We start from the raw sequence: 13,472 nt of genomic DNA, 5'->3' as shown, positions 1-13,472 counted from the left end.
TTGGCAGGTTCTCTTTTTCTGCCATTCCTTTTGTTCATATGCAGTGCATTGGCCATAGAACACCACTTAAAGCGGGAGTTCACCCGAAAAAAAAATAAAAAATTAACATTAGATTGGGCCTAATTATGGAAAGCAGAATCGGGTGTTTTGTTTAAAATCAATGCAGTACTTACCGTTTTAGAGAGAGATGTTCTCTGCCGCTTCCGGGTATGGTCTTCGGGACTGGGCATTCCTATTTGATTGACAGCCTTCCGAGGGTCGCATACAGCGCGTCACGAGTTGCCGAAATCGGTGCGGCTCTATACGACGCCTGCGCACTGACGTTCGGCTACTTTCGGAAACTGGTGACGCGCTGTATGCGACGGTCGGAAGGCTGTCAATCAAATAGGAACGCCCAGTCCCGCAGCCCATACCCGGAAGCGGCGGAGAACATCTATCTCTAAAACGGTAAGTACTGCATTGATTTTAAACAAAACACCCGATTCTGCTTCCCGTAATTAGGCACAATCTATTGTTAAAAATTGATTTTTTTGGGTGAACCTCCACTTTAATTGAGTGAGTGGGTGGTCTGACTGTGGGCTTTTGTAGAGTACCCAATCACTTATTTTATTTCTTCCTTTTGAATGAGACAGTGCTGGCATGTGACTACACTGACCAATGAGATTCTTTCTGAGCCCTGAAGAAATAAAGGATGCAGAAGAGTTTGGTGTTAAAATGTCCAGACCGCTACATCAGCTAGCGTGGGCAGCAGAAGATCATCTAGGGAGCCAATTACAGCCATGACTAGTTGGTGGGGAGAGTGTGGAGATTTAGTTCACCTTTTCATTTTTTGTGAAAAGTTGAACTAATGATTTAACTTTTTTCATAGACTTTCTATTGTATTGCATGACTGAATTATAAATTGGCTTCTGTTAATTTTTATTTTGCATGCTATTGCAATTTAATGCGCATTACTTGTATATTGAGTATTCCTCTGTGTCTTATTTTTAATTTACAATTTCTGTTGGATTTTTTTTCAAGACAAATGTATCCTGATCTGAAAAATAATTTGGTGGAGCTTCGAAAACATCTGATTGAAAGCACTAATGAGATGCTGCCTTTGAAAGTCTGGGAGCTGCAAGGTACATATTCTTGTTTTTCTCCAACATTACAGGGCATTTCACCAGCTTCTACATTTTAACCCTACTGTGCTGTTACTTGCCAGATCTCAAGTTGCCTTCCAAAGTTACTTACCAGCTGCTTTCTCTATGTCTTTTTGCTGTGCACTACATCTATTTTATACAGTGCCATCTTTCACTGTGAAGCAGAGCTGACTGCCCTCTGAAACCAGCACTCAATTGTTTGTTCTTGCAAGATGTCCCGTATGCACATATTAACTGGTATCAAAATTCCATCCTCTCAACGAAAAGTTGCTTAAACAGGATTTGTTAATTCACGTGATGGATTAAAGTGATTGTAAAGTTTTTTTTTTTTTTCTTCTATAAAATAACAAACATGTTATACTTGCCTCCTCTGTGCAGAAGATTTGCACAGAGCAGCCCGGATCCTCCTCTTCTCAGGTCCTTCTCCAGCTCTCCTGGCCCCTCCCTCCTGTCGAGTGCCCCCACAGCAAGCAGCTTGCTGTGGGGGCACCCGAGTCACTGCTCCCTGTGTCCATTCAGACACGGATCTGCTGCCTGGCTCCGCCCCTTCTCTCTCCTGATTTGCTGGCTGGCTTTGACAGCAATGGGAGCCAATGGCACCGCTGCTGTATCTCAGCCAATCAGGAGGAAGAGCTCGGATGGCAGAGACCCTCGTGGACATCGCTGGAAGGAGATGGGGCTCAGGTAAGTATTAGGAGGATCTGGGGAGGCTGCTGCATAGAATGCATTAAGATAAAAAAAATCTTCTGACTTTACAACTCCTTTAAAGCCTTTTGCACTCGTTAAAAATGCTGCTTTTTAGGAGTGTGTGTGTGTCTGTCCGTTCACACATGGGGCAAATGACTAAACAAAAAGGAAAAAAAGTTCAAAGCACCATATGTAAAGCCTCAGGGATATATCACAAAACTGCAAAAAAACAATTAAGAAATACAACATAGCAAAAGTTAATTGGAAAAATGCGATAAAAATAGGCTGATACAGAAACCAGACGCCTCCACCCAAGCACCATCTAAAAATACAACATTGTCTATATAAAGTGAAGCGTCTAGACACCATCCAAAAACATGCCTCACATACACATCACATGAGCCAAGGCTTTTTTTTTTTGCTGGCACAATGTAGAGTACGGGGGGTCCCCGACTTTTAGGTCACTTTAAAGGTTCTGAAATGATTCATATTTGTCTCATTTATTTTAATTTTTTTTACATCACAGAAACCTGACATTTTAACAGGGGTATGTAGCCTTTTTATATCAACTGTCTCTATGCTTTTCTTTGTTTTAAAGTTTGCTTGAGGTCACTATTGTGTATATTTGTTAGTATTTTTCTAACAAAGATAATTCCTTACAGTAAGACTTTGTAATCACCTAAGGAACTGCATGCTAATAAGTTCAAGTAGATAACTTGTCTTAGGTGTGTGTGTGTGTGTGTGTGTGTGTGTGTGTGTGTGTGTGTGTTTTTTTTTTCCTTTTAAGTATTTCTAAACACAAGAACACAAATGTCATATACTGTAGCTTACCAATCCTTAAATATCATGGCTCTATTCAGGATTCCCCCTCCCCCCTTTATTTTCACCTGGTGATCCTGCCAGTAACACGGTTACTGTTTTTTAGGGTGACAACATTCACTGACAGTACCCTCTCTGTGGAGGAGCAGGAATGTCTGCCTAGAACAGAAATGTTTTTGGACTAAAGCACAATTTCTTAGGGGGTAGATGTTCTATAGTCCATAGAGCGAAATGGGAACATTGTAACTGATACCAGTCTGCACTGGCAGAGAGCATAAAATGTTACTAACAAAAAAAGGTTTCTGGCAGGTTATTTTTCTCGAGGCGTCTTTCAGGACAGCACCTTGAGATATGGTGACTCCTCCCACTCCATCAGGAAACACCTTCTTTCCAATCTTTTAAAAGGGAGGTCCCTCCTTGTACCAGTCAGTTTTTGTGTTTCCTCCTCCGGAGGGGACATCTTCTTAGGAGGGAGTCTGATATCTCAGGGAGCTCCTGAAAGACGGACTCTTTTTTTGTACTCCTACCTTTCTTTTTCTTTTAGCGGCGTTTCGTCGCGGAGACTGTCCGCTCTCCTGTGCCACCCGCGTGGCGGTGAGGGTATTCAGGCTCCTCTCTTCCCCGTGCTTAGTGGAGCCAGCAAATCTGGGGCCTGGCATTCGATTCCCCGCGTGTGCGCGGGGCACCGCTATATTGGCGGAGCCAGGCTCCGGAGACGCGCGTCACTTCCGGCGCGCCGGGAGGAGGGGCAGGACGGACGCTGGGGCCTATTTCCGCTTCCTGGTCCGGCGCAGCGGCGCTTTAGGAGTCCAGGAAGCGCTACACATGCCACAGGAGTAGCGCTGTCGTTTCTGCTATGGAGAACGCAGAAGATGCAGCGAGTGGAACAGGCACTGGCACCAGCAGGACCTTGGCGGGAAGCAGTAACGTGAGTCTGTCTTCCTTAGGGGTGAGGGGGTCTTATTTTCTCTCTCTCTCGGTCTCCTTATTTTTCCCCCCAGTGGCATGGGGGCCTGTCAGGACGCAGGTAGTGGTCACTTTCCTTCCTGGCGCACCTGGTGAATGGGGGGGGGTTCCTTTTCTTGTCTGAGACCGGGTCTCATTCTGGACCCCTTTATTGTTTTTTCTTCTCGCCCGTTTCCTTAGGTCAAATCGGATACTAAGAGAAGGTGTCCTGTGTGCAGGACTAAATTGGGGGAGGACTGGAAGAAACCTTGGTGCAAAGCATGCATCGCGGCCGTAGTGCAGGAAGAGTCAGCTTCTATTAGAGAGGAGTTAGTCTCTTCTGTTAAAAGCGAGTTATTGGCCTCATTCCAGTCAGTTAGGGGATCCCTAGCTTCTACCCCCTCTACTCAGCCGTCCACCTCTCAGTCTTCCCAGGAGGTGGTAGTATTATCTTCTGGGCCCTCGGTCTTCGAGGAGGTATCTTTAGGGCAACCTCAGGACCCCTCTAGTGGGGAATCGGAGACTGAGGAGGAAATTGGGTCTTCCGCAAAGTTTAAGCTTTCCTTAGAGGAGGTGGACAATCTCCTCAAAGCCATTTACGCTACCTTAGGACTTGGTGAGGAGAAGAAGGACCTAAGTTTGCACGATCGAATGTATGCTGGTCTCTGCGAGCCCAAGGGTCGTACCTTCCCGGTACATTCAGTTATTTCTGAAACTATTCTACGGGAATGGCAGGAGCCAGAGAAAAAAACCCTTTTTTTCCAAGTCCCACAAGAGACGCTTTCCTTTTGGAGAAGATCCATCAGCTATCTGGAACAAGGTTCCAAAGCTGGACGCAGCCTTTTCGCAGGTCTCGCGTTCCACGGACTTGTCCTTTGAGGACATGGGTCTGCTCAAAGATCCTATGGATAAGCGTATGGATCTTCTCCTTAAGAAAGCCTGGCAGTCTATTTTGATCAATCTGAAACCAGCCATGGCTACCACTTGCGTGGCTCGTAACCTGGAATATTGGGTGGATCAGCTTAAAGCTCATATTGAGGCAGATTCCCCGAAACAGGATATTTTGGATTCCTTTTCCACCATAGCTGCAGCAGTTGCCTATATGGCAGATGCCTCGGCCGAGGCGATTAAATTTTCTGCCAGGGCCGCAGCCTGCCTTGGCCAAGGCAGCCAGGAGGGCCCTGTGGCTCAAGAACTGGCCAGGAGACGCAGCGTCCAAAAGTAAATTATGTGGAATCCCGTTCACGGGAGACCTACTGTTTGGCCCTGAACTAGATAGTATCCTGGACAGGACGGCAGATAAGAAAAAGGCTTTTCCAGTAAAAGCGAAAAATCCCCCCCCTAAGCGTTTTTTTCGGGCCCATAAACCGCAAAATAAGGGTAAAGGACCACAGGGAAAGAGGGGTTGGTCAGCGCAGAAGGGTAAAGGTAAGGGAGTCCTTTTCAATCCTCCTGCGCAAACCAACAAGCCGCAATGACTTGGCCCCAAGGGTAGGCGGAAGATTGGAAAATTTCCTTCCGCAGTGGTCGGCAGTGTCAGACAACCAGTACATTCTGACCACTATCGCCCAGGGTTACACTATAGAGTTCTCGGAGGCCCCACCAACAAGATTTTTGGTAACTCAGACCCCAAGAGATCCAGTGAAGGCATTGGCTTTAAAGACCTCCCTGTCGGAGCTTCGACAGCAGGGAGTATTAATCCAGGTTCCTCTGGTAGACCAGGGCAGGGGGTTTTACTCTCATGTCTTCCTAATAAGAAAGCCCACAGGAAAATTCAGGCTAATCCTGAACTTAAAACCTCTAAACAAATATGTAAAGTACAGAAGATTCAAGATGGATTCGATATTTTCCATCAGGAATCTTCTGACGCCAGGTTGCTTCATGGCATCGATAGACCTGAGGGATGCGTACTTACACATTCCTATATCTCCAAAGTCGCAGAGGTTTCTCAGGCTAGCTGTAGAGTTGGAGGGCACAGTGCAGCATTTCCAATACAGGGCCCTCCCCTTCGGGCTCTCATCATCACCCCGGATTTTCACCAAGGTGCTGGCAGAGGCCTTAGCACCTTTGCGTCTTCAGGGGATACAGGTCATCCCCTACCTGGACGACCTCCTCTTTGCCCCCTCGAAAGAGAGGTTGTTGGCAGATCTGTCTCGGGCACAAAGTCACTTGGAATCCCTGGGCTGGATCTTAAATCTTCAGAAGTCCGCCCTAGTACCCGCACAGGAAATTCGTTTTCTGGGATTCCAGGTGAATTCACAATGCCGGAGAATATTTCTCCCTTTGGAAAAGACAACCAAGGTCTTAGATTCCGTTCGTTTGTTGCAGGCCCACCAGACACTAACCGTCAGGCAGGTTATGGCAGCGCTGGGAGTCTTGACTTCCACCATGCCAGCCGTCCAGTGGGCGAGATTGCATTTCAGACCCCTGCAGGCTTTTTTGTTAAGAGCATGGGATCACAAGCCCAATTCCCTGGATTCCCAGGTGAAGATTCCAGCCAGTGTAAAGAGATCCCTATACTGGTGGAAAAATCAGAGAGTGCTTGTGGAAGGTCTGGAATGGTTCTTCCCAGTGGAAAAGAGGCTTACCACAGATGCCAGCGCCTGGGGATGGGGAGCCCACTTAGACGAGAGGTTCACTCAGGGAAATTGGCTAAAGGAGGAATCCCTGCGTTCCTCAAATTGGAGGGAACTGAAAGCAGTCGCCCTGGCCCTATTGGGCTTTGCTCCATACCTACGGGGTCGCCATGTTCAGATTTTGACAGACAACTCCACGGTGGTAGCCTACTTAAACAGGCAGGGGGGTACGAGAAGCCGGATGCTTCAGTCCCTTGCCACAGAAATCCTGCTCTGGGTAGAAAGCAACTTACTTTCCCTGACGGCCCTACATCTGAAAGGATCACTAAACCGGGTGGCGGACTTTCTAAGCAGACACCAGATTCGGGAATCGGAGTGGTCCCTGAATCCAGAGGTTTTCCTACAGATCGTCGACAGATGGGGTCTGCCAGAGGTGGACTTGTTCGCCTCGAGGGAGAACTCCCAGGTAGGAAAGTTCTTTTCTCTGAGCCAGGGGGATGGCTCCCTAGGGGTGGATGCTCTGGCGAATCCCTGGGAATTTCGCCTTTGCTTTGCCTTCCCCCCGTTTCAGCTAATTCCCTTGGTTCTGAGGAAGGTCCAGAAGGAAAGGGTCCCGGTCATCCTCATCGCCCCGTTTTGGCCCAGAAGAGCATGGTTCGCGATGCTCCTGACGATGGCAGCCGAACCTTGTTGGCACCTGCCCCTCAGGCAGGATCTTCTAACACAGGGCCCGGTCTCTCACCCGGAAGTGGCACGGCTTTCCTTTTCAGCGTGGCTTCTGAGAGAGAAATCTTAAAAAAGAAGGGGTTTTCTGACCGTCTAGTTTCCACCTTACTTAATAGCAGGAAAAAAGTGACCCGAGCTATGCCAAGGTTTGGAAGGTCTTTTCCACATGGTGTAGCTCAGCGGGTCAGGACCCTAGGGATTTAAGTTCCATCTTGGAGTTTTTACAGGAAGGGGCAGATAAAGGCTTAGCTATCAGTACCCTAAAGGTGCAGGTATCCGCACTCGCAGTGTTCTTGGAGAGGTCTGTGGCCACAGAACCCTTAGTGGGTAGGTTTTTTTAGGTCTCTCACGAGATCCAGACCACTACGGTTACAGGGGTTCCCGAAGTGGGAGCTCTCAGTGGTACTTAGATCTCTGGCAAACAAGCCGTTTGAACCCTTAGGGGAAGCATCGCTTAGGAATGTTACCCTTAAAACTTTGTTTCCCTGTTCGTCTTTCAGGACAGGTACTGTAGAGAGACACAGGCTCCTCCCCTCACAGGAAACACCGCCTTCCAATTAAGAATTTAAGCCTCATCCTCCCTCAGCTCCTCAGTTTATGGTGTTTCCTCCGGAGGGGAGACACCGCTGGGGGCCAGGGGCCAGACAGCTGGGGAAGCTGAGGCCAGTTTTCCTGAGAGGGGGGACCTGTTCTCCCTGGGCTCAGGGCTATTTTTTAAATGCATGGCGTCCTGGTTGACTGGGGAAGTCACTTACCCAGGACATCGCCGTGTAGCGTCCCGCGGACATTCCTGGGGTGGATTCAGCCGCGGAGGCCTATTTACTAAACGCACAGGGGTGGCGCTGCAGGCGGGGTGCACGCTCCCTGTGAGAATTCACGGTCGGCCAGGAGCTGGGCCGGACCGGATGACGAGTGACGTCAGTTCCGGGGGGGGCGGGCACTTCCGCCGGATACGCGTCACTGGTCCCGGACGCTGCAGTGTGAAAAGGCCTGACGCTGGGCTGGTGCGGCCTCTCTCTCTCTCAGCCGTAGGGTCGGCGTTTTGGCAGGCAGTCGCGACCACATTCCTCAGCGAGATGTCGGAAGCAGAGGCTTCCCGTGCACCTCCGGATGACGACAGCACCAGCCACTCTAAGGTAAGGAGAACCCTGGGGTGGTGTTCCCTTATCATACTGTACAGCTTCACTGGTGATTTTTTTGTTTTCTTCTCCTGGTGGTCGGGGAGTTTGTTAGTGTAGTGTGTCTGGAACCCTGGTGGTGGTTGGTCCTAGAACACTCCTGGTGGTTACCTGTGTTATGCGCTGGTCTCTCTTTTAATCTAGCCTCCACTTTCTTCTGTGTTTTTCAGAAATCCACAGAAAAATCAGCCCACAGCAGGAAGAAATGCCCTTCCTGCAGATCTTCACTTAGTGAGAGTTGGAACAAAGCACTTTGCAGGAGATGTATTGAGGGGCTGGTTAAAGAAAGGGAGGCAGAGCAGGCATCTGAATTAGCAGCTTCTATGAAAGAGCTTTCTGGCACCTTTCAATCGTTTAAAGATATTTTTGCTAATTTTCAATTGCCCCAAAGCAGCCCTTCTGTAGTGCAACAGGTAATTCCACCGAATCCTGAGGTTCTTCCCTCTGGGAGTAGAGAGAAACCTGCGGATATCAGAGAGGATGCTGAGGAGGAGCAAGACAGTGCCGCTTCTAGCTCCCAAGAGGAGTCAGATAGTGAGAAGACAGAGGCAGGGTCCTCAAAGGTCTCTCGCTACAAGCTTTCCCTTGAAGAGGTGGAAGAGTTATTGGAAACTATCCACGCTACTTTAGGGATAGTTGAGGAGAAAAAGACACTGTCACTCCATGACCAGATGTACAGTGGTTTGGGAGAACAAAAGAAAAGGGTTTTTCCAGTCCATGAAGTACTGGTCAATGCCATCAAAAAAGAATGGCAGGACCCAGAGAGGAAACCTTTCTTCTCAAACTCTTTGAAGAGGAGGTTTCCTTTTTCTGAAGAGGAGGCTTCAGTGTGGAACAAATCCCCCAAACTAGATGCCGCCTTTTCGCAGGTATCCCGACATACGGACTTGGCGTTTGAGGACATGGGGGTCCTTTCAGACCCCATGGACAGGCGGATGGATTCGCTATTAAAAAAGTCCTGGGATGCTTCCCAGGGGAACCTTAAGCCAGCTATGGCAGCAACAGTGGTGGCCCGTAATTTAGAGCATTGGCTCTTACAAATTAAGGCACATATTGAGGCCGGAACGCCAAAAGAGACTATACTTTCCTCTTTTCCAACTTTACTGAGTGGCGTACGGTATGTAGCGGACGCCTCAGCAGAGTCAATCCGCATGTCTGCCAGATCTGCAGCTCTATCTAATTCTGCAAGAAGAGCTCTCTGGCTCAAGACATGGCAGGGGGATAGCGCCTCAAAGGTTAAATTGTGCGGGATCCCCCTTACAGGAGACTTATTATTTGGGCCAGGCTTGGAGGCTGTCTTAGATCGTACAGCCGACAAGAAGAAGGCTTTCCCCTTAAAGAAAAAATTTGGGGGACAGACAAAGAAAAAATTCTGGACCCAAAAGAAGGTGGAAGTCCCCAAACCTGAGGGAAAGAAAAAGTTTTGGGGACCAAAAGGGAAAGGCCGTGCCGGGGCACTTTTTCGTGCTCCTGAACAGCCCCAAAAACCTCAATGACGGAGTCAAGGTGGGAGGAAGGTTGGGGGCCTTTCTCCCACAATGGGAGACGATCACCAGCAACCAATTTGTGCTGGGGATCATAAGGAGAGGGTACAGACTAGAGTTCTCAAGTCCCCCCCCATCCAGACTCTTAGTCACCAATTTGCCCCAATGCAAAGAGAAATCTGTGGCTCTGATCTCCTCTCTTCAGGAGTTGGAGGATCAGGGGGTGGTAGTTTGGGTTCCATCGGAGGAGATAGGAAAGGGCTTCTACTCCCACATATTTGTGGTCCGCAAGCCTTCAGGGAAATTCAGGCTTATACTGAATTTAAAACCTCTAAACACCTCGGTCACGTACAAACGGTTTCGGATGGATTCCATCTATTCCGTGAGGACACTCCTCTTTCCGAACTGCTTCATGGCATCCATAGATTTAAAGGATGCCTACCTACACATCCCAATAGCGGAATGCCATCAGAGATTTCTCAGACTGGCCGTGAGGTCCAGAGAGGGGATGTTTCACCTGCAATTCAAAGCACTCCCCTTCGGGCTCTCCTCTTCCCCCCGCATATTCACCAAAGTGATGGTGGAGGTACTAGCCTTTCTACGTCTCAAGGGCATCCTGGTGGTAGCTTATCTGGACGATCTGCTATTTTTTGCAGACTCCCCGACACGGTTGTCCCAGGACCTCCAGGTTGCAAAGGGGATTCTGGAAAACCTAGGTTGGTTACTCAATCTGGAAAAATCCAGCCTGACACCCTCCCAAAGAGTCACTTTTCTGGGATATGTACTGGACTCAACCAGACAGATGACTTTTCTCCCAATAGAAAAAGTTCAGAAGGTGGACAACGTAATATCACTTCTTCAGAGCAGTGGCCAGCTTCCGATAAGGAAAGTCATGTCAGCTCTGGGGTTATTAACATCTTGTCTTCCTGCAGTGCAGTGGGCGGGTCTGCATTTCCGACCTCTACAACTGTTCATACTGAACATTTGGGACCACAAACCGGAATCCTTGGATTCCCTGATATCCATACCGGTTCACATCAAGAGGTCCCTTTGGTGGTGGAGGAAGGGGGCGAACCTTTTACAGGGCCTGGATTGGATCTCCCCGATCTCCAGAACAGTGACAACAGATGCCAGTGGCTCCGGTTGGGGAGCACACCTGGACTCCCTTCTGACACAGGGTCGCTGGGCAAAAGAGGACTCGCAAAAATCTTCGAATTGGAGAGAACTAAAAGCGATAGAGTTAGCCCTCAAAGCATTTCAGAAGGAGCTGCAGGGACAGCATGTTCGAATCAGGACAGACAACTCCTCGGCAGTAGCTTATGTCAACAAGCAGGGGGGCACCAGGAGCAAGTCCTTATGGGATCTGACAAAATCTATTCTCATATGGGCAGAGGCCAATGTCTTGTCCCTCTCAGCCATACATCTGAAGGGAGAATTAAATCAGGTCGCAGACTTCCTCAGCAGGAAGAAACTGAGGGAGGGCGATTGGGTTCTGAATCAAGAAGTTTTCAGAGCGATCACTCAAAGATGGGGTCTTCCGGAGGTGGATTTATTCGCCTCAAGAGAAAATGCCAAAACTCGGCTCTTTTTTTCCCTAAACAGATGGGATGGAGCTCTGGCGGTGGACGCTCTGGCCCAAACCTGGAAGTTCTCCAGGTGTTATGCTTTCCCCCCTCCGGTTCTAATACCAGCAGTCCTGAGGAAACTGCAGGGGGAGAACACAACACTCATTCTCATCGCACCTCATTGGCCCAGGAGACCATGGTTCTCTATCCTAAAAAATCTATCGATAGAATCTCCTTGGATTCTACCAATTCGGGAGGATCTCCTTTTGCAGGGTCCAATCTGCTGCCCGCAGGTAGAGAGATGGAACCTGGCAGCCTGGCTTCTGAGGAAGAGCTGCTGAGGGGCAAAGGGTTTTCAGAACGCTTGGTTGAAACACTCCTAAGCTGTAGAAAGAAGGAGACGCAAGCCATTTACCAAAAAGTGTGGAAACGGTTTAACATCTGGTGTGCAGAAAGCTCCTTCAGTGTCAACAGCTCTGTGGCTGTTTTAGAATTTCTTCAAGCTGGAGCTGATAAAGGGCTGGCAACTAGCACGCTGAAGGGTCAAGTGTCAGCGCTAAGTGTATTTCTTGAAAAACAACTAGCATTTGACCCTTGGGTCTCTAGATTTTTTAAGGCTTTGAGTAGACGGAGACCTGTAAAAACCTCCAACTTCCCAGTTTGGGATCTCTCATTGGTTCTTCAAGCCTTTACAGTAGAACCATTTGAGCCTTTAGACAAATGTAGTTTAAAAGTGATCACTCTCAAAACAGTATTTTTAGTAGCGATCACTACTGCCAGGAGAGTGAGCGAACTCGAGGCCCTATCTATTAGGGTCCCCTTTTTTCAAGTTTTTCCGGATCGCATCATTTTTAAGACGGATCCGGCTTTTCTACCAAAGGTAGCTTCTAAGTTTCACAGAAGTCAAGAAATAACATTGCCTTCTTTTTGTTCAAATCCTGTGAGGGAACAGGAACACAAGTTTCACAACCTAGACGTTAGGAGGTGTGTCCTACAATACTTGGATTACACAAGTCAGTTCAGGAAAGCTGATTCACTATTTGTTTTGTTTTCTGGGTCCAAGAAAGGGTCTAGGGCTTCTAGACGCACGATAGCCAGGTGGTTAAGGGCAGCCATCGTTCTAGCCTATTCTTCTAGGGGAGTAGAGCCTCCACAGGGTATCAAGGCTCATTCCACCAGGGCAGTAGCAACTTCCCAAGCAGAGTGTGCTGGTGCTTCCCCGGAGCAGATCTGCAAGGCTGCAACATGGTCTAGTTTCTCAACGTTTGTAAAACATTACAGACTGGACCTACTTTCAACCAAAGACCAGGCTTTTGGACGCAAAGTACTGCAAGCAGTTGTCCCACCCTAGGGTAAGGTGCTCGCTTATCCTCTCTACAGTACCTGTCCTGAAAGACGAACAGGGAAAAACGGGGTTACTTACCGGTAACATCCCTTTTCCTGGAGTCTTTCAGGACAGCACTGGTACCCACCCTCTTTGTTGTAGGGGATATTATGGAAACTCATCAGACGAGGCCGTCAGGTAAGATGTAATTTTATACTTTTATGACGTGTTCTTGTGTCTCCCCAGCTGGCCGGAGGTACTCTGGAAAAAACTGAGGAGCTGAGGGAGGATGAGGCTTAAATTCTTAATTGGAAGGCGGTGTTTCCTGTGAGGGGAGGAGCCTGTGTCTCTCTACAGTACCTGTCCTGAAAGACTCCAGGAAAAGGGATGTTACCGGTAAGTAACCCCGTTTTTTTGATCGCTATTACCTCGGCACGTAGGATCAGCGAATTACAGGCCCTGTCTATTAAGGAGCCTTATTTATGTTTATTTACAGATAGGGTAGTGCTTAAAACTGACCCTAAGTTTTTGCCAAAGGTAGCTTCTAAGGCAAATCGTTTACAGGACATTGTCCTTCCCAGCTTTTGTTCTAGTCCTTCGGGAGAGAAGGAATTATTTTTTCACATGTTGGACGTCAGACGGACTTTATTAGGTTATTTGGAGATAACAGGTCCGTTCAGACGCTCGGATGCTTTATTTGTCCTCTTTGGGGGTATCAAAAAGGGCCAACAGGCATCTAAGGGGACCCTAGCTAGGTGGCTGAAGCTGGCTATCCGGGAGGCTTATTTACATGCAGACCTGACCCCACCAGAAGGGGTTAATGCCCATTCAACCAGAGCTCTTGCAACTTCATGGGCAGAAAGAGCTGGTGCCACGCCAGAGCAAATCTGCAGGGCAGCGACGTGGACAAGTTTTCACACGTTTGTGCGACATTATAGATTGGACCTCACCTCGGCCAGTGATCAGGCATTTGGCAGGAAGGTCTTACAAGCTGTCGTCCCGCCCTAAGGTAGTAAGTCTCTGTTA

At 48.4% G+C, this 13,472-nt stretch overlaps 1 protein-coding gene across 3 annotated transcripts in view; it reads left to right on the top strand.

Annotated features, from left to right (window-relative positions):
- The window catches only part of UGGT2 (UDP-glucose glycoprotein glucosyltransferase 2), a 446,216-nt gene that overhangs the window by 34,116 nt on the left and 398,628 nt on the right, over positions 1–13,472 (top strand). For all 3 annotated transcript variants that reach the window (XM_040336106.1, XM_040336105.1, XM_040336104.1), the window contains exon 8: positions 1,021–1,121. In XM_040336106.1, coding sequence (XP_040192040.1) covers positions 1,021–1,121 — 101 coding nt within the window. The remainder of the gene's footprint in view (positions 1–1,020; positions 1,122–13,472) is intronic.

This window comes from Rana temporaria, chromosome 2 (assembly GCF_905171775.1).
Source record: "Rana temporaria chromosome 2, aRanTem1.1, whole genome shotgun sequence".
In the NCBI taxonomy this organism is placed as follows: Eukaryota; Metazoa; Chordata; class Amphibia; order Anura; family Ranidae; genus Rana; species Rana temporaria.
This window is presented reverse-complemented; position numbering and strand designations above follow the sequence as displayed.